Genomic DNA, 25,246 nt, shown 5'->3' with positions numbered 1-25,246 from the left:
AAGAGAAAGACACGGACGTAACAAAAATAAATGACATTAATCAAAATGATCCTATTGATAATTTTGTTGAAGTCTATGTTTTGTTCTAATATATAACATCTTATTTATGTATTTATTTAAACATTTAAACATTTATGTTGTGGGGTTTTTTCCATTGCAATTCTTTGTGTATGCCTTGGAAAATTACAGATTACATCTTTTAAGAGCTAATGCTTTTTTCATTCTTTTATTCTATCAGAAGCTTATCAACCAATGTGCTTATAACATATCCCCAAGTGTTATGTATATATTTGAATTCATTAAAATTTTATCAACCAAAAAACCTAATCAACCCTAAACATTTCAGAATGAATGAAAAAACTAATAATAATAATAACAACAATAATTATAATATTCAGAATCAAAATAATCAGAATAATCAATGCAATGAACATGTTTTTAATGTTACTAACACAATCATATCCAACACTCATAAACGGAATAAAAATATGATATTCTGTACAATGATTTACAGACACTCTGCAGTTCCTTCAATTGCAACCATGCCGTTTTACTGCTGCAAACACTTATTTTAAGTCTTCTTTTTACATACTGGATCCTAAACCCTGCCAGCGTGAGGCCAGGCAGCTGTTGGTTTCACATCCAGCTGTAACTCAACTTGATCAGTCTGGTTCCACTGCGTTATAAGCGCGGCATGTGGCATTTCGATGCCGGACTTGTGTTTTATTCCACATGTGAGTGGTTTTGGTCACATGATTTATGCGCTGCACCAGGACTAGCCAGGTCCCAGCTGCTTCGTGTCTTGTGCGCCTCTGCATTCGAGTGAAAATAGACCCTTTTTTTTTTTTCTATTCGAGCCAACGGCGTCTCTGTTCACTCTGGATCCTTCAACACACACTCTATTGGTCCAGACCTCTGGCCCGGCGGACTGGAGTTCCATTGCTTCCTTCTCCTCTTCCTAATCCTTTCAAATGAGAGTTGGGACTGCCAAATAACTCACTGCTCTGTGCACATGGACACACACACACACTGGGTTACAGCAGGGGTTTCAAGAAGCCCCCTGAGATTCCTTTTAGGGGATTGGTGTCCTGCACGAGCCGGTCCCAAACACACACATGCACCCGCCGTTGTATAAACACAGAAGGAAGGACACACACTTCAACAGACACACACAGACACGCACAAATTGGAGGGAACAGTACGGTATTGTTCACTACTTCCTGAGGGAGTCTGAACGAGGATCACAGGAGCTCTGTCAGCCTGGACCTTTCCTCGTTCCCCCTCTCCCCATCTCTCCAGAGCCGTATCATCCACTTGAATGAGGACGGCTGAGAGACGGCAGGGAATCTGGCTCGGCAGTCATAAACTGACCATACATCTTTAAGAAACAAAATGTGTTTTCAATCCGAACCTTCGTTCCAAAAACACCCAGGGTGATCGCTCCAATACAGGTGCGATAGTTGGAAGGGAAGGTTTTCCATTTTGATTTGCATCATTTCCATTTACCTTGACATTTATGTTACAGAAAAAGCTTTTAAAACAGACATTTTGTTCATTTGTAAAACAGTATTATTAATAAAGTAATAATAATAGTTAAAAATATTAATAATGAATAATAGTTATTCAATAATTATCTTTCTATTATTTGGCATGATTTAACCTTTTAATTTGAGGCTTTTGATCATTTTAAATTAAATAAAGATAATATTTGGAGATTTAAATCCTAACTTTCATTCCCTTGCATCGTTGTTGATATTCTTTTTAATGACGCCCCTTGTATCAACATGTTTCTGCGTACAAAGGTCAACGGTTATGTTTTTATTCAGAACCAGACAAACTAATCAAGTAGTTTCAAGTGCTGTGTTCGTGGACCAGAGCGGTTATTCTACCTGCATGTCTTAATGTCCTGGAGAATGTTTGTCCCGGAGGAATAAAAAGGGGCCAGTCAGAGATGATTGTCTGCTGCAGACCACACAGTTATTAAGGAAGTGTAATGCTGTAAGTGTAAGTGGATTTGTGTCCATTTGACCAGGAATGTTTGATGTAAAAGCCCCAAATACAGGCCTGTTGACACCATAAGAAGTCCTGCATTATGTCTGCAGCTAGACATTTTACTTGAGCAGTCATACGTCGAGAGTTGAGTGGCGTCCCACTGTGAAAACATCAAGCGTTCAAGAGATGGTGTCATACGTTGCTGAGTCCTTTATGAATAATTACCAGTCTTAATTGTAAAGAATTCCCATAAATCGCAGTGGAGTTTACCGGAAGATGAAAAAAACTCCCAAACCAATCATTGATTTGTTGATAGAATTTTCATTAGCATTTTTGTTTGAAGCTTATCTTCTCGATATTCAAATTTATTTAATATTTGTAGTAAAATATACGTATGTTTATAGTTTTACAGTCTTACAGCCTCCCCATCGTTTTTTTCCACAGGCGTTACATATTTGTAATTTAGGAACATTTTAAGTTGGTTAAATAAAGGTTAGATTACTATATTTACATCGTAATATATATGATTATAATGTATGCGAATGTATATTTGCTGTGTATATAGCAAGGAAACGCTGTATAATTAAAAAGTATATTTTCTTGCCTCATCTCTTCGGTCCATCTTCTTGTGATGCGTTTTGCAAAGTGTTGTGTATTGTTGTATCTTTTCTATCTAATAGATTTCCTTTGCAGCCTCTCTGAATAACTGGGTGACGTCATTCTGGGCATGGGGCAAACTCCTGCATACTGTTGTTCACGTGTTCCATCTCAAACTCTCTTCCTTGTTCTCAGCTACAAAAAATGCAATTACTGGCACATGGCTCTGGTAAAACACCACTGATAAGAAAGAGAGTGAGACACTAAATCTGAGTATCCATCTGTGGTCATCATGAGTATTTCGACTGGATGTACTACACATGTGTCTTAAAGACCAGCGTTCTCTGTGTCAAAAAAGCAGATGACGTCAAGGCTTCTGGAAACTTGGGGGGTTTAGTTATCTTGTAATGTACATTCCATGCGGTACCACATTAAGTTTGACAGGTGATGCAGCTGCAGCACTTCCTTACGTCACTTTATAATATGAAACCAACATTTGTCATTTGGCAGCTCCAGCCGTACATCTGTCTTTTCTGTCCTTGCGAGACGCAACGCAGTTTAACAAGTCAACTGGGGAGTTACATCAGGTTGAGTAAGTGCATGGTTTTAGCATGTGTTTACCTGTGTTCAGGAAACTTGACAACATTGAAGAAAGACCAGTCAAATGTTATTTGGCATTCGTCGTGATGAGTAGCTGAAGGGATGTTGATTCGAGTTACTATTGAGGTCAACAAGGTGTTCTTTATTTTATCTATTGATGCTGCTGGGATAATCAGTTGTTGGTTAATGGTATAGTAAAGCACTTTACAGAGGACTTTAGAGTAATTTATATCCTCCTAGGAGAAACTATTTACTAAACATCTGTGCTTTAAAGGAGTTCTGGACCTCGTCCAGAGTCTTCCTTACCACCAGTGAATACATCTAAATGAATAATTAAAAGCATATTACTCAGGTAGAAAGGCTCGGTTTCTAGAACACACAGGATGTATTTGAAACTTGGCGTGAATATATACCGTGAAGAAAAGCCTTGAGGGGGTGAGGATTATTAAGATGTCTGACAGGAAAGAGAGCAGCGTATTTTATGAAATATAAAAGTGCTTGAGAACCGTCTTAGAAACTAATGAATACATTGACACACACATGGAGAACTCAGAACTTTTTTCTTTTATTCACTGTTTTCTTTCCCTCAGGAGAATTTCTATATATATTAAGTTTCTGATTCAGGTCGTGACAGGTCTGCCTCCAGCAAATATTTCAAGTGCATGCTTCAACTCATAATTAAAACAGCAACTGGTTTCTACTGGTACATTGTTGTCATCATAAAAAAACCTGCGGGAAAGCCTTAAAACATCTATGAAAAATGTATAGTTACTAAACGTCTAAGCCGGGACAAGTCTGCTCTGAAGCTGTAGAACTCTTAACCACATCACTTTGCCAATCCTAGCAGAAACAGACTATGATTTTCCTCAAAGGGAAGAAACAATGTCCCGTCATAGATGAATCACTCACTGTTTCCTTGTGAAAGCTTAATGGACTCACAGGTAGGTGTAAAGACAGTTAAAAGACGGAGGAGTACCTCTGTCTTTTCAAGGATGGTAATAACATTTAATCAGTCAACTAGAACCAGCAGAGCAGGGAGTGTGTTTTGCTAGAGGCGCCAGGAACAAACGGAGACTACTTTTGCTCTTGTTTTGCTAAGGCGTGAGAGCCTCCCTAACACTTCAGTTAGTAAAATCTATCATCACAAAGACTTTCACAAAAGACAGTCTCCGCTGAGACTGCATCGTCAGCAGGTTTTTTTTTTTTCCAGCTCTGGTTTTGGGCAAGTGATCTTCAATGACCTACTTCATTCTCTCTCATTAGAGGATGTTGAAAGATGTTTCTGAGTTCCAAGAGGAGAAAAAAAGGTCCTGGACTATCAACATCATCTCACCAGGGACTCGACCACGTCGGTTTATCATCAGACTTGAGAGATGTGTTTATAGCTGTGGGTGAAATCATTAAAAGGAAATGTCTTCCTCATTGCTTGAGGTTTTGGCACAAAGCCTAGAAAAGTCTGATTTGAAGTTATTTGAATCTTTTCTAAGCAATGGATCCATCACCCAGATTTCAGTTAAACATATTTGGATTGTGGGTTCTTTTCACTTTTTAGGGAAAGTCAAAAAATTGTCCTGCCAAAATGGGAGTTGTTTGCAGACACTGGGCAGATGCTAGTGGAATATCAGATCCCTTCAATAGTTTTAAGAGTAGCCTCAGCTCATCAGTCAGGGGCCTTGATTTGCTTCATATCTTCGAGGTTTTGTTCCCTGTGGTGGAACATTTTTATATAAATTGAATATTACATCTCATGTTAAAAGCAAGGAGGTAATTTTCTCCTTCCAAATATTTTTTTTTTTTTTTTTTACCAGCTAGGAGCACCAATACCGATGCCATCATGGGTTCCTGAACGATACTTTTTTCAATAGCAATGTTATAAGATAAATTTTAACCAAAGGAAAATAACATTACACATAGTACAATTCTTGACTTTGACTAAATTTTCACTCCAAGTGGTTTTGTTACTTTAAAAAAAAAAAAAAAAATCCAGAAAAGACTACTTGCTAACAATTAATCTGATCTGATTTAATATGAATCTTGGTATTAACGAAAAACTTTGGTTGGTCACACAAAAAAAGTTGAGAGCAATGTGTCAAACTCAAAGCGATAAAACTGATTAAAGAAAAAGGATTTTGATGAGGACAGAAAACACAGAGATATTTAGGCGAGATTGAGCCTCAGAGATTGAAAAGACCATACCGTAATCATACTCATACTTCCTGTAAAAGACAAGTTGGTAAACGTACATTTGTTCCTTAAGGTTTAAATCGACCTTTGTATTGTTTTGGACTGTGAGAGGAGCACCTGGAGTAAAACACACAAAACACATGGAGAACATACAAATTAGTCTAGTATTGGTTTTCTGAAGCAGACGTCTAGATTTCCTGTTCAATAAATAGGACTCAACCGCACAAAACCTCCCCACAACACCAATGAATGAATAATCTAGATTCAAATAAATAAATGTGTGGGCAAGGTTGTGAAAAGCATCTAGTTTCATGCAGAATATCACATGATATTCCATGTGAACATGGTTTACGAAGAACGCTTGCAAAGATTCGCAAAAAAAATAGGTAAAAGCCAACCAGAAACATACTGATTAAAGAAATAATTGTGTTTGCATTTCACCAGCAAAATGTTAGTAGGTTATAAACATAGAAATATCACCGTGTAAATGCGCTGAAGGTCTTATCAGGTTCATTGAGTGTCTGCTTAACAGACGGGTGAGGTTGTTCTAATAGATGCACGCACACGCGTCAACACTTGTGTTTTCCCTTGAAGTTTGCTTCTTCATGACTCAAAAAGATCTTGAAATGTAACCTAAAATGACTGAAATGACATGTGCGTCTCATTACGAAGCCTCATTAGTCCCGGAGTAGACGTTCGGGCTAATATAAAACATGAGTCACTCCTCACAGGTCATCAACATCAGAGGCTGGTGAAGAAAAAGAACCATTTCTCTTTAAGCACTTCCTGAAAGAGTTTGATACATAGACAGACGTTGTTCTCCTCGTGAAGGTCAGCAGAAAAATGGTCATGATAAAAAAGTAACAAAGATTTTGCTTTATTCCTTTTCAATAGACATGTCAAGAGGGAAAACATGCTTCAGTCCAGTCACATCACATTTAATGAAGTAAAAATATTTTGTTATTATCCAAATAAACCTTCTTTATTAGTTAAAATCAACATTTTATTTCCATAACCGGATCATTTTAGTTCATACTGAGGAATAAGAAAGTACGCCTGTGACATGAGGCAGTTATAGAAACTAAATTCCCTTGAAAACATACTTTTGTATTTATAGTGAGTCTCGCTGTGACTAAAGTTCTATATAAAAGTCAAAAAATTGTCATTGTATTCATTTAAAACTATTCTGAAGTGCAGCTGCTATACTTGCTCACAATATCATCCAGGCTTGAATCCAGTTGTTTTTCCACACATTACAAGATTAAGATTTGATATTTTTCTCTAAGACAAGTGGGCCACCTCATATTCAAACAAAGAGGAGGTGAAAGAGTGTAGCTCTGTAATCACTCTCTTCTCATCAGCGCTTGTTAACAGTCATTAGGAGAACCTTCAGACCGTGACGCTCACAGCCTCCCTGAAGAGCACTGGTGCATACAAACAACTGAGAGTGGAGAGCCACGGCTCTGTTCCCAAAGATGCCTCTGCTGACCTGTGCCGCCTAAAATCATGTGTAAACATGAATTGTTTTGTTTTGGCGAGCCGGAGGTGAGACCAAGGGGAAGTAAAACATTGAAAAGATTATGTGAATTTGAACTTGTTTGAGGATCACTGAAGAAGAAATATGTTCATAAATAAATGAACAAGCGTGATAGTTAAACGTACATCTGTTCCCTTGATATTTGGTACAACATGTGAGTGTTCTGACTCTGAAAAAGCATTGAAGATACTCATGATAAGTGTTGTTAAAACCCTCGTAAGTACTAATTGAAAGAAAGCTGCATCAAAAAGTCTCATTAATCCAACATTAGCATTGAATTAAAACATGAGTCACTGCTTTCAACAATCCACATCAGAGGCGGCGGAAAAATGACTTTAACTGTGTTAAGTCAAAGATGTGATCCAAAAAAAGTAGAAAAATAATAAATGCCATTTTTTGCTGCCATATTATTGGTATGTATTCACCAAGAGAATAATGTTTCACTAAAAGTAGTACAAATGACGATCTAGTGTTTAAAAGTTTACAAGATCATAACAAATATTTATAGGAAGTCGTGGGGAGAATGTCTAATAAGGAGAATAACTACAATATGAAAAACTCTGAGAAGAAAAAACGATAAACTGTATTAAAGGCTTCAAGATGTAGGCAAAATCAGTTTAACAAAAATAATTTTCATGATGTAATCCAACAACAAAATATAAACGGGTTTAGGGTTTAGAACCAGCGTCGCTATCTTTTGTTTTTATTTGGAAGAGGAAACTAAATTTAAAACAAAATGTTAAAAGAAATGTCACACTATAACGATTTTAATGATACAAACATGTTTTATTGGTATAATATGGTTATTACCAGATGTGTCTGGGTCTATATAAATATGTATTATAAAACTAATAATATAATATCATTAGTATTATTATTCATTTTAATGAAAAATCAAAACCACATTTTATTGTATTGCAGTTCCTATTTTAATGGAAAAATATAATTGAGTATGCATTCTTAATGACTTTCCATACACACATTAAGGTTACCAAGTTGGAGTAAAATATTTGGGTCAAAACTTATTTTAAGGGTTAAAACCCAAAATGTATTTATTGTGTTTTTTAGGCAAGAGGATGTTTTTTCAGTTATTTATTTTAAGAAAAGTCAAAGGTATTTTTCATGTTTTATTACCTTTTTATACAATATGTTTTGATAATACTCTATTGAGGTAAAAAAAAAAAATAATTGTAAAGCCGTTTATAAGCACAAACTTGGTTCAGGCTTATGCAGGTTAATTGTTTGCAAACATTTAGCTCTCAAAGATTCAACCACCACCCTCCTATGGATATTTTTGTTTTAAAAACGACATTTTAACACATTCATACATCATCAGTGCTATATAGATCGACATAACGATCCATAACCCTTGTGAAGGTGAAGCTAGAAGTTCACTTTGACACAGAGACAACACAAGGGATTCCACAAACATTGGAAAACATTGGTTTTCGGGCCACCGGGTCACCTTGACCCAGAGATAACACAAGAGTTAATAGGGTCGGTTGTTTAAAATTTGGAAGGCTGCATTGTTTGCAAACACTTAACCTGTTGTGAACAAAGTTTGTGTTTATAAACAGCTATAACATTTTTTTTTAAAACTTAAGTGAAGTGTAATTAATAACATCTTTTTAATCCGAAATGAACACAAATGTCTCGATCTTCTTAATCGTTCTATAAAATGAAACTTTTTAATTTCAGTCAGCTCTAATGTTTGTTTTCTCTGTACGATCAATGATGTTCTTATCTATTTTGTTTTAACTCAACATGCGTCTGTGTGTCTCAGGTGCGTAGTCAGGGGGTGACAGAGGAGCTCAAGTGTCTGAGTTTATTGAATCATCTGGACACTAACCAGCACATTCCGGACCAGTTGGCCGTGCTCTTCGGCGAACCGTGCATCAAACTGGCTGAAAGCATCAAAGAGTACATCTCCAAGGTAAATCACTTTCTATGGAACTCTCATGTCGACGTCCTTCCTGTGTGGAGGAGCGGGAAGTCTCCTCTGTGTGTGCATTTAAGTCCAAGTGTTGATCAAGTGAAGGTTTCACTACATCATGACAAGAGCCTTCCTCATTCATTGGTCTTGATTAGAAATATGGTTTGTTGATGAGGCCAGAGCATGAAGTTGTTGTGAAGTCTTTGCTCCGTCAGGAACAATGTTGTCTTCCAAGGGGCGAACCAGAATGGTGACTATGTGTAAATATGCTGACTCAACAAGCATGCGGAGCATGTAACGACTGTGTTTATGAGTGTTCTGATGGACGGTGGCAGGCTGAGAATGTTGAGACAAAGATGGAGGAGTTCTCATTGTTCAAAACAGGTTGCACTGAAATCAGCTCCAGGCTTTGATGGGAAATCTTATGTAAGCAGCGTCAAATGTCATGAGACCACTCTTATCAAATGCTTTAACGAAACCAGGAGATAAAATGTAGTTTCTTTTTCAGTGAAGTTGTTGAGTCTGACAGGGACAGACGAACAATCTGAGCTGATCTCAGGCTAGATTGAATCTGCAGAGAGTGAATGAACATTTTCTTAATGAAGAAATCATAAGTCTGATTTTGTGTTATTATTATAATACTGTCTGCCTTTGTTTGAGGATTTTAGCAGTTCTCAAAAAACATCTTGTTCCTCTCAGTGGGAGTCTAAACAAGGAGAACCGGCTTATATCGACAAACTATCATTTGAATATTGAATATTGACTTGAGACTATTGTTGCACTGTCCAATGCGTACCTAGGATGTTTGTCCAACAAAATGAGATTAAATTTGATACTTATTTTATTTAAATTGTCAAATCGTAACAAAGTGATCTCAAAGCAAATGTTACAGTTTAAATAAAATCTGGTGACTGGTTTAGTGAAGCCAACTACAGGTGGAGAACTTGGAATAAAATACAGAAAACTAGTTTTTAACAGTTTTTCCTAAAACTTGGAAGTTACAGACGAGCACCATGGAGGTATTTGCACGTCTTTTTGAAATTAGATAAAGATGAAGACACCTGAGCTACAGTCGCTACATTAAAATGAACACACATTTTTGTCTATAACTCTAAAAAGGAACAGATTACTGAAAATAATCCCAACTCTTTCTGTATGACTTTAAAGTTGATTCAGCTCATAAAATTGTTCTGTATTTAACCGTTCATATTACTTTCAGTCAAGGACAAACATTGCATGCCCGAAGAAGTAAACACACCACATCATTGCTCTGGATTCATGCGGTCAACAGGACCACTGAGTCACACAAAAGCCAGACTCTCCTGTTGATTCAGCATGAAATTACTGCGACTCCAGGGGTTTCGTTTCCTGACTACAGAATCTGTCTCTTACTCAGAGATACACGCCACTCACAAGCGGTTGACATTGCTTTCAGGATTATGTTTTATTAGCACGTATGACTCATATGCACACTTGTTGCTTCTCCCTCTTCTCCCTCCTCTCCCAGAGTACGATACAATCGCCGCACTGCTCCTCGCCACTGAACAGGAACAGGAATGTCTCGTTTTTTTTCTTCTTTGGAAGTGATTAACACAGGAAATACATGCTCTCGCCTCTGACAGGCCTCTTAATATTCTCATCTAAACATTCACACATGGCAGACCGAAGCCTATAAGAGTTGGTGCAACATGAAACCATGGAAGTGTTGCTGCTTTTAAAAACATGAATATAGGAACAGGGTCATTTTTATTTTGAGGCAAAACAAGATCATCTTATTATTCTCATGTTGATTCAAATAAACCTTTAAAATAGAATAAGACATATTATTGAAAAATACAGTTTTATATTAAAAATATTTTTCTTAGAACAATCCTTAAAATGGAACTGTTGTCTAACCTACCGCTTTTTTATAAGTTACTTTACCAGTGGATTTTTCTTTTTGTCTAGTCAATGATAAGTCAAACTTCTCAGTTCATTTATCAGTTCCTGTTCAGATATGAAGACCCTCCTGCCAAAATGGTCTACTGGGTCCACTTCTTTCTTGCATTCCACAGCCGGTTCTTCACAAGGGCCCCACGATCTATTTCGGGGTCCGATTCTCCCCTCTTGATAATTATAGGTTTAGTCTTTGACTCCAGGCTTGTCTTGGTGACAAGTCGTACCGTCAGGACTCTACATGTGAACATACTTCTGTGGTGAGGGGAATTTTTTTACTCACAGAATATCAGTTTTTTGGGGGTCAATTTGCATCTTATGATTGTGATGATCTGGGGCAAATATTTAACTTTATTACTATATAGAAGTGACCGAGGAGGATTTATTTTGGATGCTGGCTCAAGATCCTGGGCTTATGGTTTTTATCAGGCCCGAGGCTGTTTTAAGGTTATGACGATTGGGGAAGAAAGTGTTGCATTAAAAGATTAACTGGTCAATTTATTTTCCTACTCTCACATATCTGTACTAGCTTTAGATATCAAAATAAAAAGTAAAATATCATGTATTTAAAGCAACGTGGACCTCACTAAACCAATTAAATGATATTTTTAGGATACTGAGAAATGAAAACAGTTATGTTGCTCTCCTGGATAAGATGAACGATCCAAGACTCTTGTAAACGCGGTGATGCTAGTGAATAATTAAACAGCTTTGTTCTTGCAACAGCCAGAGTGATTTGACAACAACTTTTCTTTTTTAATCAAAAAACCTTTTAGCTTTTAGTACAAAGATGAGTGGAAAACTAATAAAACTACAAGAGCACGGGTCTTTTACAGCTTATCTCGTTGCAGGCTTCATTCGAGCGTATGCCCTTTAGGGCAAGAACACAAACACTCTGAGCACGTAAACACTCTCGTACCTCATGATATGAACTTCCTGACACGATCGTAAAAGGGTGATAAAAGTAAAATAGCACAACTATAGATAATTACAACAAACAAAAAACAATCATGGTAATCAATGAAATCAATGTTTGGAAGTGGAAAATCTCCTTTATATGTAGACAATACAAAAGTTACTCAAGCCAGCTGAAGATTTATATCATTTTCTAGAACAAACCATGATTAATCAGGAATACAAATTCAATTTCAACAATTATTTACTGGTAAAGTTATTCACGGTTGCTCTGTATAAGATGTTGGCTGCACTAGAAAAATGCATGAACAAATAAATACTTAAGCACTTTAATGAAGATAATAAAGTGACATTAGATAAACACCTAAAAAACTATTTTAATATTTTTTAATTTAACCATTTTTTCAGCTAATAGAGAAACGTGTAAATCAATTATTTTCATTTGACTTTATTTAGTTAAATGATATAGGATCTAAATATAATGCTTACAAAAATCAATCATCATTATTTAAATGAATCCTATTTATTTGTAATTAACCGTCTTTACATTCTTTCAAAAGTACCATATCTTTCCCCTTACACTAATGACTAATGATCTTAAGTCATTACACTAATAGTTCTATTGGCAGCAGAGAAAATCCTGTTTCGTCCATCAACATCTTGATAATTCTAAACATCTTTTTTTCAACAAATGTGTGAAGATCTGTTAAAAATATACGTCAACACTCCTTTGGAAATAAAATTAAAGACATTCTGCTTCCATCAGGTTTGTATTTTGTTAAAAATTTACTCCCACGAAAGTTCCGTACAAAAGACATGATAAATGTTTACCAGTCCCAGCAATAAAAAAGAATAAAATAAAAGACAAATGAGGCATCTTGAGTAAGTTACTTACACCAAACACCAGGAAAGCACAAGTTATCGCTATTTGACAAAAGTTAACAATCAAACACGGTTCTACACCGATTTTATCCCTTATAAACATGCCACAGACTCTTATCATGAAGCAAAGACGAGTCTTCCATATGTTGACAAAGTGAAGACATTTATTATAACATACTGACATTATAAGATTTTTACCACGATTCAACAGTGTTTCTAGAGATATCCTCCGCTCACGCGAAACACATGGAACAAGATGTGTTGCTAGCATGAGATACAGCCACTGTCAAACCCAAACCAACATTCCTTAACTGCGCCTCAGCGGGCAGGACGGAGACGATGTAGATTCTTTGGAGAAGAAGACTTTGATTTATGAGGGTAAAGGAAAGTTAAAAGCGAAGAGCTACGGGAAGGATTTTTAATTGGGCTTTTAAGGAAAAAGTTTAAAAGGAGGCTTTTTATAAGTCGAGATAAGGCACCTGGTACTTTAGTTCTTTTATCTGCATGATGACATGTTAAACATTGTTCCTGGTATAAACAATGTTGTTAATATTTAATGTTCGTTTATAATTGCTTACTGGCATTATTTGCATAAGTTATAAAACTTTTCACCAACTTAAAACAATTACCACTGGGGTTGCTTTTATGATGTTCCTGGGCAGTTAATCGGCGGTAATCGGGCAGATCATGGCTGACGTTCTTTTTCTCTGCGCTGTTTGAAACTAAATAGAGCAGAGACTCTTACCTGAGCTAAGAAGGCTTTTATTGCTTGAGCACGAGGTGTTTGAATAAACCTTGCACATGTGTGATATAGATGTGGCGTTCATAAGTGGGCAAACACATGCTGAGTGAGATCCAGTTAAAATTCCAATGGAGCCTCACTTCTCTTGATCTGAAATAAATAACCAACACAATTTTGTCTTCTGAGGACAGGGAGTGTTACGGCTTTCTAGAATTTGATTTTCCTGGAAAGATTTTGCCACGAAATAGTATCAAATATTTTCCTTAGTACCAGAATCAAGTTAAAGATTTTAGTATCGTGAAAACCCTGGTTATTTGTAAGAATGTTTCTTTGGTTTAGTTGTGTAACCCCTGTGGAGTCCAGATGAACAGATAAGAGGTATTAATACTAATAAGATAAGTGTGATGTACAAATGAGGTCCAGAACAGGAAGTCGGTGAGCCTTTGCTTTCCCGAGGGAAACTCTAATCCATTTCAATTATTGTCAGATGCACGCACAGATAATCCAAAAGGTTGTTTTTGGTCTATAGTCCTTGGAAAAAGCTGTGAGCATAGCAACAAATGTAGCACTCACGTATAACTCAAATGGATATGATGAGGTTGTAAAGTCAACACCTCATAAGCAAGAAATAAATCACTTCACTTCCACTTTCTCTGACGGAACCCGGCTGCCTTGACAGGTCAGTTAGCAGAACTAAACTCACCCACCTGGGAGTTAGACGTGTTGATTTCTGGGTTAATTTGCAAATGTTTAGTCTCGTGTTACCAGAGAGTGCACAATAATTCAGTGTTAATAGCAGTGTTGAGGTCAAACTTTGTACTGACAACAGTGAGGTGGGGAACAGAAATTTAGTGAAGGGTTGGTTATCGTTCAAAAAGTCACAGATACCGTTGCTTATTTACCATTATTTATGGTTTATTATATATTTATCAAGATACGGTTACAGATACAGATACCTTTACCTATGATATTTCTTTGGTTCCTGAACAATACTTCTAATATCCTAATTTAATAAAACAATACAGTTTAACAAAAGTAAAAATCTTGAGTTTCATTTTTCAGCTTTGGGGAACTCTTTAGTCCAACGCTGTTTTCTTACAGACAAAAATAACAAATCCAAATTTTCTATTTAAAAAAAAAAGGAATGAATCTGATGTTCAGTGCCTTTGTTACACAGTTTTTTCTTTTGGAAAAATCACACATTATAAATCTTTGATCACGCTTGGGTACCAAAACTTTGCACTGAAAGATAAAGCATGTGTCAATACTACCAAAGTTTGGTACTACCAAAGTATTCAAAAAAGAGCCCTAAGTTTGTGTCTTTATGTCACCTGACTTAATCTTAACCATCACACATTCAAAATAAAATGGATAAAATGTCCTGCTGTTGGTTATCTTGATACCAATAAAAATAATCACATGTCCCTCTTTATTTGGAACACATTTTTTTTAATTGTTAATATAATCAAAACAATAGACAGTGAAGGTAAAGGAAGTAAACCATTTTTAATACGTAGCATTTAGAAATAAATAAAGCAGGTGTTTAAAGTTAACTGCACAGGAAAGAGGGATTTACACGTTTTTTTTGTTAATTTGTAGCACGACCATGTGCAAAAGTAATTGCATAAACACATTAAACACAGCCAGTTTCTGAATCATGGAACAATGTCTGTAGGAGTTGACAAGGGAAGAAGTTGACAGAGTAGCTGTTGAATAAAAGACACTTAAAGATGCTTTTATAAACCGACAGGATGTGTTGCGGGGTAATTTGTCTATTATTATCGATGCTCTTATTTTTACAGATGTTATAACCGTTAAAGCTCCAGACCTCCTTCATGGGAAACTACCAAATAAAATACAAGCCTGATCGATGCGGTGAATATAAAAAAGGTTGTCACGCTGACTTAACGATAGTAAAAGTTTAGGATAAAAGCTGAACTTAAGAAAACCTGAATCTAATAAAAGGAAGGCTTTACATTTTTGTAAATTCATAATTTCTAACTCTTCATAAAGATCATCAAGGGGGCGGAAGGGGGAAAAATATCTATATAAAATTTGGTAAGGTCATGTTTAATTACTGGACGATAATGTTCTCATTTGAACCTCCAAAATGAAGGCAGCACACAGTAAACACACTAATAAACTTGGATGAAATGTGCAAAATAATTGACAGACCCAGGACTTACCCACAGCTCCAGTGTTTACAACCAGCTGTGTAAAGTCCTCAGTGAAATTGAGCTTTTAAACTAAATCCTTTCTCTGTCTGGGATCAAAGCAAACAAAAACAATTTCACCATTAATGGTGTGAGGTGAATAAAATGCAACAGAGCTCACGTCAAAATAATAATTTCTGTGGAAAACTTGAAAGAAACCCATGTTTTTCTCTTGGACATCAAATCCAAAAGAAAATAATTTGACATAAAACCGAAGCCACAGTTAAAACTTTTGTTTCAATCAATTGACTGTGTTTAGAGATAAGAAAACAAAAAAAATAATACTTTCATGTCAATTATTAAGTCTTCGCAGTTAAATTTTTTTTATTCATTAAGCACATTAAAAAGTTATGTCTAACTGAAAGATAATTGAAATCATTAATTATGTGATCACTTTGATCTATGTTTTTTGTATTTAATATCTTGTTTTAATGACTAGGATCCTTATATCTGTTAATAGTGTTTGTTTCCAAACAAACCATGTAACTTATCATTTTAAGTCTTTACGATAGCACACAGCACAAAAAACATGAAACCGAACTGATCGGGTGCTGACATCGTGTTATTAAAGGAAGAGAACAGCGATTATGGAAGTGGTAGAATCAGGGCACAAGGAGGACACATTAAAGTTTGGAGGCCCATTATTGTAGGATTAAAAAGAGTTGTTGCAGTGCTGATCAATGTCTCCATCACACTCCAGATGTTTACTTTAGGAGCCAAGAATATTTTATTTGATGTGATAAATAATTGCTTTGTGGACTTTTCAAAAAAGTGCCATAGAGTTTTTTTTCCGATGCTGTAATTCCTTTCATCTACACAGTTGGCAGAATTGAGATGGCACCCTAACAGATTGATCGAATCATTGGTATAAAATGGATTTAAAAAATCAAACGGTAGCTGAGCAATTTCAATTTCCTGTTGGCAAAGTTGTTTTAAAAAGATTTCTTGTTAGGTTGTTTTTTTTAGATCAAAGCAATCTTGCAAATGAAAAAAAAAAGATTTGTTCATGGCTATGCTTTTTTTTGAAGTGTAACTCAATTTAATAGCTTTTGAGTGCATCAAAAGAAAGTCAAGCGATGTATTCTCACGTCACTGATGGTCAGATACATTATTGTTTGTTAATTCATAAAATAAATATAAAATTAAAAAATAGGAAAAACCCTTAACATGCAACTTAGTCATTCCAATTGCCACAGTTCTTTGAAGAACACAAAGATCTGCTTTTTAAAGATAAAATGTTTTGCAGTGGTCTCCTCCCTCGCCAGTGATGTCAAGCCGCCTGCTCTGCGTCATCTGAAAACCAAAAATTCCCCTCAACATTATATTCATACAGTGCATGTATTGTTCATTTTTTTTCTTCAGACAATGACGTGTTCAGTGACAAAGAAGAGAGCCAACAAAGTTGGAAGCTGACCCAGAATAAAAAAAAGAGTACACAGAAATGGTTTCTGACTTTGTTTCTTCAGGTGATTTTAAGTAAAATCACTTTAAGTAAAATCACTTTATAAGGCTGCTCATGGAATGATGATGAATGGAGTACATTCAGCTCTTGGAAAAGCTTTTACAAACAGTGTGGCATTCCTCAGAACTAGTCAACACCTAACGAAGATGCTGACCTACAAAAAAGTTATAATTATTCTCTTTTGATTTGGACTAAGAAAAGTGGATTACTATGTTTATTTATTTTATTTTGAGTAAAGTTAGCGAAGAGAAGAATCAGAAGGCAATCTTACTACTGACACCAGAAGTCAAAGACAGGGAAGATGGGATTCCCAAGAGGATGGATTTTATAATGCACAAATTTGCATCATTTGAACAGCGAAGCTGTATGGTCCAGAGACAGTGGCACTGAGGAAAAGGAAGGAAGCAGAGCTGGAGGTAGCACAGATGAAGATGTTGAGGTTCTCTTTGGAAGTGACAAAGATGGATAGGATCAGGAATGAGTCAATCAGAGGAACAGCACATGTTAGATGTTTTGGAGATAAGGTCAGAATGAGATGGTTTGGTCATGTACAGAGGAGGGAGGTCTTTCTGCCGCATCTTTTAAGAAGAAACTAGTTATATAAATTTGAGTTGATTTAAATAGACATTAATCAAGGTTGTCTTTTGTTTTCCTTGTCTACATCACGTGAGCACCTCCATGAGTTACCTTCGACTTTAACCTTCTTATCTCGCTTAAAAAACTTGGTTTCTGCATTGATTAGTGATGGGTTGATGGTGATTCATGAAACACCTGTTGAGGTTTCGTGATGCATTGTCAAAATTGTCAGGGCTCGGTAGGTGCTACTGTCAGTAAAGAAATTATGACAAATTGTTTAAATTAATGTTTATAAGGCAGAGTTGCATTTTTTAAATACCAATGATGGGTCATGAAACCTCCTTAGTTCAGTATCATGAAACCTGGGTTGCTATCACTATGTTATAAATTGAGATGTCAATGCACAGATTTTCTTTTTTTAATTTTTGTGTTTTGCCAAAAATCTAAAACAAATCTGATGTTTCTTTACATTTCACGTTGTAAACAAAACAATATGATTAAAAAAAAAAAGATAATATAGGACGCAAATGTAAACTTTAATTTAGAGAAGTTAATCTGCACTGAGCAGTAAATTAATAATGATAAGAATGAATCTGGCAACCTCAGATGGGTTTGCCGAAAGACAAAGAACAAGATTATAAACCAGTTATTTGAAACCAGTTTAAAATAGAAGCAGGAGGCTCTCAAATCTGACAAACTTTCTCGGCCAAGAGAAGAAGAAAGAATTCTCCTGTACCATCTTCAGATTTGATTTAAGAAACTTGCTGTAGTTCCCAACTGGGATGCAATATGAATTTTTTTAAAGGAGCATAACAATCCAATATAAGATACGAGATAAGAGAACAAATATTTAGAGAAGGATAAAAAAGCTTGTCTTACTTTGTTGATACACAGTTTCTTTTATAAACCATAACATATTTTTAAAATGGTAACAAAACATTTTTTTTAATTGTCGAAGTTAATGTCTAAATACTGAAAACATGTTTTCTGTCTGTCCGGGAATAAGATCTCAATTTTGTGGCACATTTCTCCATATCCAGTGGGATTTCTTCTTGCAGGAATGATAAGAACACGTATCGCTGTGATTGCAGCTGAAGCGAGGGGGGGTGAAGACCCTCCCAGCAACCCTCCTTGAGAGGAAAGAACCAACACGTCTTCAGGCTGGCGCTGCCTTATCTCCCTCTGCCCTATTCAAACGCAAATGTCAGTCACTTACATGTTGTATACACACACATGGGCTGGCAGGGTGGAGGGGCTGCTGTGTTGTTAGTGATTTTCAGCTGATACACAAACACAAAAGACCTCTGTGTCTGGCCTTTCCATTCATCCAGCAGACCAATTCCTGTTCGGCAACCCCCGAGTAATTGTCCCTGTCCTCTGTGTCCACGACCTTTGCTGCTAGTGTCGCAGCCTTTAGGCCTATTTTTCCACTGTTCAAGGGCACTTCAGTACAGTCACTTGAAACTGATTAAACGCTCGCTTGAAAATAATCTTCTTGGACTTTCCAAAATGCATAATGGTCAACTTGTTTTGGCATCATATCCATTTCTAAGGCCTTTCTATAAAGTTAATTCCATGGATGCCACAGCTGTATTAAATTCACCATAAATAATACATTTAGTTTCTGTGTCATCATAATTTTACTTTAATTTTAATTTAAATGCGTGGGTGGATTTACTTTTGTACTCAAACATGTAATTTATATGTAGTTTGTAATGCAATCAATATGTCGTTTTAAATGCAATTAGAAGTGTAAAACTTCTATTTAACTAGTTTTTCATTACATTATTATTATAGTTTATTTAAAAAAAGGTTTTAGAAAGCAATGAGGAAAATTAATATTCTCTTTTGGATTTTAAAGCAACCTTAATGCCAAATAAATGCATTGGTCAATCTTTGTGAAATATACATTTTAATCAACAAACCTTTTTTCAGTTTAAGTTTGGGGAGCTCTAATAGTTATGCAACATTTCAGATGTTAATTTGTGCTGGTTTTATAGACTTTGAAATTGTTGTTGAACTCGGGCAAAGATCTAGAGAATATTTAAATAAATACCCGACAAATCTTCCATTATGTGCATAAGAATATTATTCAATCCTCTATGTATGCTTTCAACAGCTATTGTTCATCATCATTTTGACATAAACTAATTGTACAAGGTGATCCTAATCATCCTTAAGATGAACATCTCAGCACAAAAACCTAGTGAATAAAAAACTCAACTTTTGCCAGGGTGAACAAAAAATTAATATATATATTAAGTGGAAATAAAGGTTAAGGGAATAAGGAAGTTTCAGACCCAGTCAGTCTGTGTCTGTAATCAGTCGATTAACTAACCTAAACTTTTAGAAACCCTTGTTTATGTTTTCCAAGTGTATTTCTTGCGTTCCAATAGAACAGCGTTGAATTTGAAGTTTGGCTCATGAACCCTTATATGGCTGTAAGATGGATGTGACTGCTGGTTAACTGTTCGGGCCTCCAGTAGACATATTTGCACAGAGAACATTTACAGACCAAACATTGTTCCCCCTCTGATAAAATCTGTGGCTCCTGAGTTTAGTGATTAACTCCGTCAGAGGAAAACGTCTCAGTGTTGTGAGGCTGAACCATGGAACTTGTACTGGCCTTGAAAATGTGTCACTTTCCTCCCTGTGTCATGACTCTGTTATCTTCATTCAGGTTGTTGTTGTGGGTTTTATGAAGTTTTTCATAACAATAAAATTCATAAACACCAGGATTCTTGTATTCTGTGAAGCCTCAAATTGTTTTGTTCCTGTCTAATGTCCTGTAGTGAACCCAAGGTTAGACTGTTTACCCTCTAAAATGAATGTCCAGACACAAAAAAGGAAAACTGATGTCTACAAAAAATAGATAATATTCCAGCTCAAGTAGGTAAAATTAGAAGACAGCATAAGTGGTTCAAACTGTACTGATCCAGCAGTTGTCCAGGCATACAATTTAATATCTAACAGTTACTTGCAGATATAAACTGTCCACTGAATTTCCTAATTGTTTAATATATTGTGACTCATTCATTAATCATAATCTAAAAGTGGAAAATATTAGCGTGATTTAAAAAAATAATCATTACATTTCAATCAAGGATTTTTCTTCAAAGAGAAATTGTGGCACATTTAATTCTGTCAAATGCATCACATTTTGAAACGGCAAACTAGTTTCAGTTCATTGAATAGTCCGTAGCGAAGCAACCATGTCATCAGGTGTTAAGAATCACACACCCGGGAAATATCATTTTCTGCGTAACATGATTTGTATGACAAATATGACAGGTTGAGGATTCTTCGCTCTGACTGTAAAAAATATATAACATAACGTACTGTGTAGACAGAATTGTCTTTAAAAGATACGATTTTTGACATATTTGACACTTTTTAATTAGTAGTTTTTAATACTTGTACAGATAACATTTTTCAATTATTAGTGGAAGCAGAGTAGGTGGCAGCCAAGCAGCATCTCAGTAGGGATTGAGAATATACATTTTAGGAAATAAGAGAACATTCAAATGTTACGACTTAATCAATTTCCATCGATGTCAGAAAGGTAAGAATATCCATCTCCAGCCTTAACTACGCCACAAGGATTCTTTTCTCCAAAAACAAAAGAAAAACCAATGGGTTTGGACCTTTGACATTTTCCAATTCTTTTGATTCTGATGATACGCTTGATGAGACTCTTTTCATTCTTCCCTTCTTTGGCTACCCCTTTCAAATGAACAATATGCAAATTGTTTTGGGATATGATGGTGAAATTGTCAGGAATACATTTTCTTGAAACCCACAGATAACATCTCTTTGTACTGCAAGAAAACAGACTCATCATCCGGGTGTGATAAATTGTCTTCCCCAAAAGGCTCATTGATAGTTGAATACTTGTCTATTCCAGATTATATTTAATATTTATTTCATTTTATCTTCAGAAATGTGTATATATTTTTTATAATGTTTCAAATAATGTTTTGAAACATATCTGTAGATTATTTTATAAGTCATATTTGTAGTCAACTACTTTCAAAAAAATTTATATAAGTTTACTACACCATTGCAAAGCAAAAAATCTTACGTTATAAAGTCACATCGCTCTAGTTCATGATTCTACATGGTTGTTTAAATTACAGGAAAAACATTCTTACCTGGCCAAACTTCTTTGATCAAATGGAGGCATGTTGACATGAATCAGCAGTTTTAGATTTATCAATAATTTTCCAACCTACATTCACACTCTTAGATGTGTTATTTTAGTGTTAGTGTGTTTTCATCAGAGGCTTATTGTTAAGAACCTCCTTGACCTAGTTCACTAGATTCATGTCTATGAGACTCAACACACTTATGAATAAACACTCCCTAATATATAATGATGCACTTACACAATATTGTTCGTCAAAGTATTGATTTTATTCTTATTAATAGCCTGAAAATGGTTTTGAAATAATAACCGCATTCCCTTTCAGTTTTGACAAAAGAAAAATAGGTCAAAATGATTCAGTGATCCTTCGTCATTAGAAAACATGTTGAACCTGTAGCCTTATGAAACGTGTACTTACTGGAAGTGTGTTTCAGGTTTTGTGGAAAATCACTGGAGGGATTATTTCTGTAGCATCTCTTTTAATCACTTTGTTGTTTCAGAAAAACTGAAAGCACACATGTACGTAAAGACTTAGAGAGAGATATCAAATGTGGTGTCATTTTAACATTCAAATAACATGTTTTTTTTATTTTATTAAGTAAATTAATGCTTTGAATGAGAGGTTTCAGCTTTTATCTCAGCGTCCATGTTGCGGGAAAACAAGAGAGAAAGAATATCAAAGCTGCTAATTTATCCTTGAACTGTCTTCAAGGCTTAAAACGTCACCACAAGACACTTTTTTCTCGTAGGAAAACAACCATCCAACCACTTTTCCATATTTGTTTTTCAGTTTTATTGTCGTCATTACAACTGTTTCTGGAATATGTTATCACATGTCATGATGTCAACATGCAGAAGAGGTAATATCTTGCTGAGCTTGATTTGATATATGATAGTTACGAGTTCTATCAAACACACGTAAACATCGTATTATTTCACCTTTTTCCTTTTTATAAGAAAACTGAGAAATGATTTAACTTACTGACATTATAGTAGACTGGAGGGTGAAGAAGTGATACATCTTGAAGTGTTTTACATAGAGCTTGTGTTGTCGTGTCAGGATAATTTGTTTTGCTCCAAACCGTTCACACTCTGGTGTCATTATTTGCCATTAACAAGCAATTTAGCCACAAATAAGTGTTCGACTAAGTTTTGCAATCTGTCTGCCCAATTTTGTCCCTCCCTTTTATGCTTTTGGTCAGCATTTGGTACTTGTTAGCAAGTCATCATCGCCCTCTTCTGACCCTAGAATAGTTTCCTTTGCTTCATCTGTGGCCACATTAAAAGATTGTTTTTGTGCTTTACAAGAGACTTCAGTTCAGAGATTTTTTGTCCTTGCCGCCATTGTCTTTGACATGACGCACTCTGGATGGTATTTGTATTGATTCAGGGTATTAGCTGGTCTTAAGCTAGGAGCACTGAGAGAAGACGAAACACAAGACTGTGGCAGTAAATCTAACCCTCCTCTGGCCTACTTTCACACTGTTTGTGTCTTTAGCCGTAAAAGCCATGTGGCGCGGGAGATTAAGAGTGACAGCAAGACAGATAATGGCTCGACGGAGTAACGTTCGTTGCTAAAGCACTTCCTGAGTAGCCATAGATGTTTAAGTCTTACCAGATCAAATCTATAGAAAAAAAAAGAAGATCAAAAAACGAGATGAATAAGAGGTTAGATCAAGATTTGCTTATCAAAGACTGCATGAACATCTCAGAAACACTCAAGTATAAACAGACACTTGACCACATGGCCAAGGCGTAAAGTTTGATTTTAATCTCGAGATACTCATATGTGTCGGATAAACAGCTTCCTCCAATGCACCCTAGTTTTGTCGCGTCAGGAAACACAAAGATGGGAAAGGCTCGAGTTGACAGAGTCCACGGCCAACCTTTCATCGCCACCTTTCAAAGATAAAACCGCTAATGAATAACTTTTGTTATTTCAATGGAACATGAATCGCCATCAAATGGCTGAATGCTGACCGCAGATATTGACACGATAAACTGGGACTGCTTTGCGTTCAAGAAGATTTTAGTTTCAGGACACACGGTTATACACGTCCCACCTATGCCAGGGACAATCTGCTTTAAGGTTCTTCAAATCAACCCATGGGGCACATGAAAAGATGAAATCGATACTTCCCTCGTCCCACACTGAAACAAAGACATTTACTTGTTGACATGAAATAAAAGAGCAGAGCAGAAGAGAAGACAAAGTGTAAAGAATGTGGGGGTAATGATGTGCAGATGGAGGTGCAGGTGTATGCGGGTTTATAAAAAGCATTAAAAACAACATGTGGTGTATTTCACTATACATTTACAAGGCCTGACTCAGATGGTTAAGACACGTGGATAGGAAAGACATAAGAGTACAAAGAATTGGAGCTAGAAGACAGTGAGGTTCATAAAAGGAGGATATTGGTGTTGCTCATGAGGATCATCAAGAATGGTTGAGTTAAAGGAGGTTGATCTTGAGAAGATGAAACACGAGGAAGAGTTGTGTGTCAGGGTCAAGAAGAAGCTTTAAGTAGAAAATAACTAAATGTGAAAAAATGAATTTGACATTTGGATTTTGTGTTGTTTTTTTTTGTTTGGATTGATCTTATATTTCTATTTGTTTCTATTTGTTCAGGCTTTTCCTTGAATTTCTCGAACTCCTGTGTTGTTCTCAGTATTATCTTGATCTTTATGTACTTTTTTGAGTATTGTTTTGATTGCTTAAGCGCTTTGTGACCCTGGTCTCGAAAAGCGCTATATAAATAAATATTACTTACTTACTTACTTACTTATATAATTGGCAGGGGGGAATTATTTATCAGTTACTTGTGTGAAATTGAAGGTATTTGTGACAGTTATTAAATACCCAGCCATAGGTTTGTGTTAGATTAGTGTTTAATAAGTGGGTTTTGAGGTCAACAGCTACTATAAAAGCATAGTATTCACACCATTAATTGTTTTTGTAAGTATAGCATGGTTAGCTAGTAGCTCTCTTTAGACAATACTCCATTTTGAAGGGAACCGGTGCAAAATAACCAGTTATTTAAGCCTCTGGAATGTGAGCTTAATACAATTTGAGAGGTTATTATTCCTTCTCACAGCGTATGATCACTTGTGATTGCACTCAAAGACCAACCTGATTGTTGCGAGAATGAACAATATTGTTCTTTCTTGGCTTGCATTTTCACAGCTGGCTGCAGGATTTCAACCACAAACCTATCCAGGTTAAATTTTCTACGTTTTCTGTCGAAAGTTACCTTTTCATGAGGCCTCGGACCTTTACTAGCGACTCCGACGTGATCTGAGTTTGAAGCTTGTCGGTGAAAGTCGACTTTAGTCCCTAGTTAAAGGAATCCATGGTCAGGAAAGCAGCGGCTGATACTTTGATGAAAGTCAGTAATATGTTTCCTCTGGAATTCCAGTCTTTTGAAGGGAGCATCACGCTTTAAAGTCATTCTTCTTCTCAAAGATAACGTTTGGTTTTATTTTCAGTTTTATCAAATAGGCCTGTTAAAAATCAATAATCTGCGACTCCCATAA

At 35.9% G+C, this 25,246-nt stretch overlaps 1 protein-coding gene across 1 annotated transcript in view; it reads left to right on the top strand.

The window, feature by feature from the left end:
• The window catches only part of tnfsf10l (TNF superfamily member 10, like), a 52,347-nt gene that overhangs the window by 12,308 nt on the left and 14,793 nt on the right, over window positions 1-25,246 (top strand). The window contains exon 2 of the mRNA XM_087790087.1: window positions 8,694-8,843. Within this exon, the coding sequence (XP_087646213.1) occupies window positions 8,694-8,843 (150 nt within the window). The remainder of the gene's footprint in view (window positions 1-8,693; window positions 8,844-25,246) is intronic.

The sequence above is a fragment of the Callionymus lyra genome, chromosome 4 (genome assembly GCF_982586985.1).
Source record: "Callionymus lyra chromosome 4, fCalLyr1.hap1.1, whole genome shotgun sequence".
NCBI classification, from domain to species: Eukaryota; Metazoa; Chordata; class Actinopteri; order Syngnathiformes; family Callionymidae; genus Callionymus; species Callionymus lyra.
Note: the sequence above shows the minus strand (reverse complement) of the source record. Positions and strands in the feature narration are given on the sequence as shown.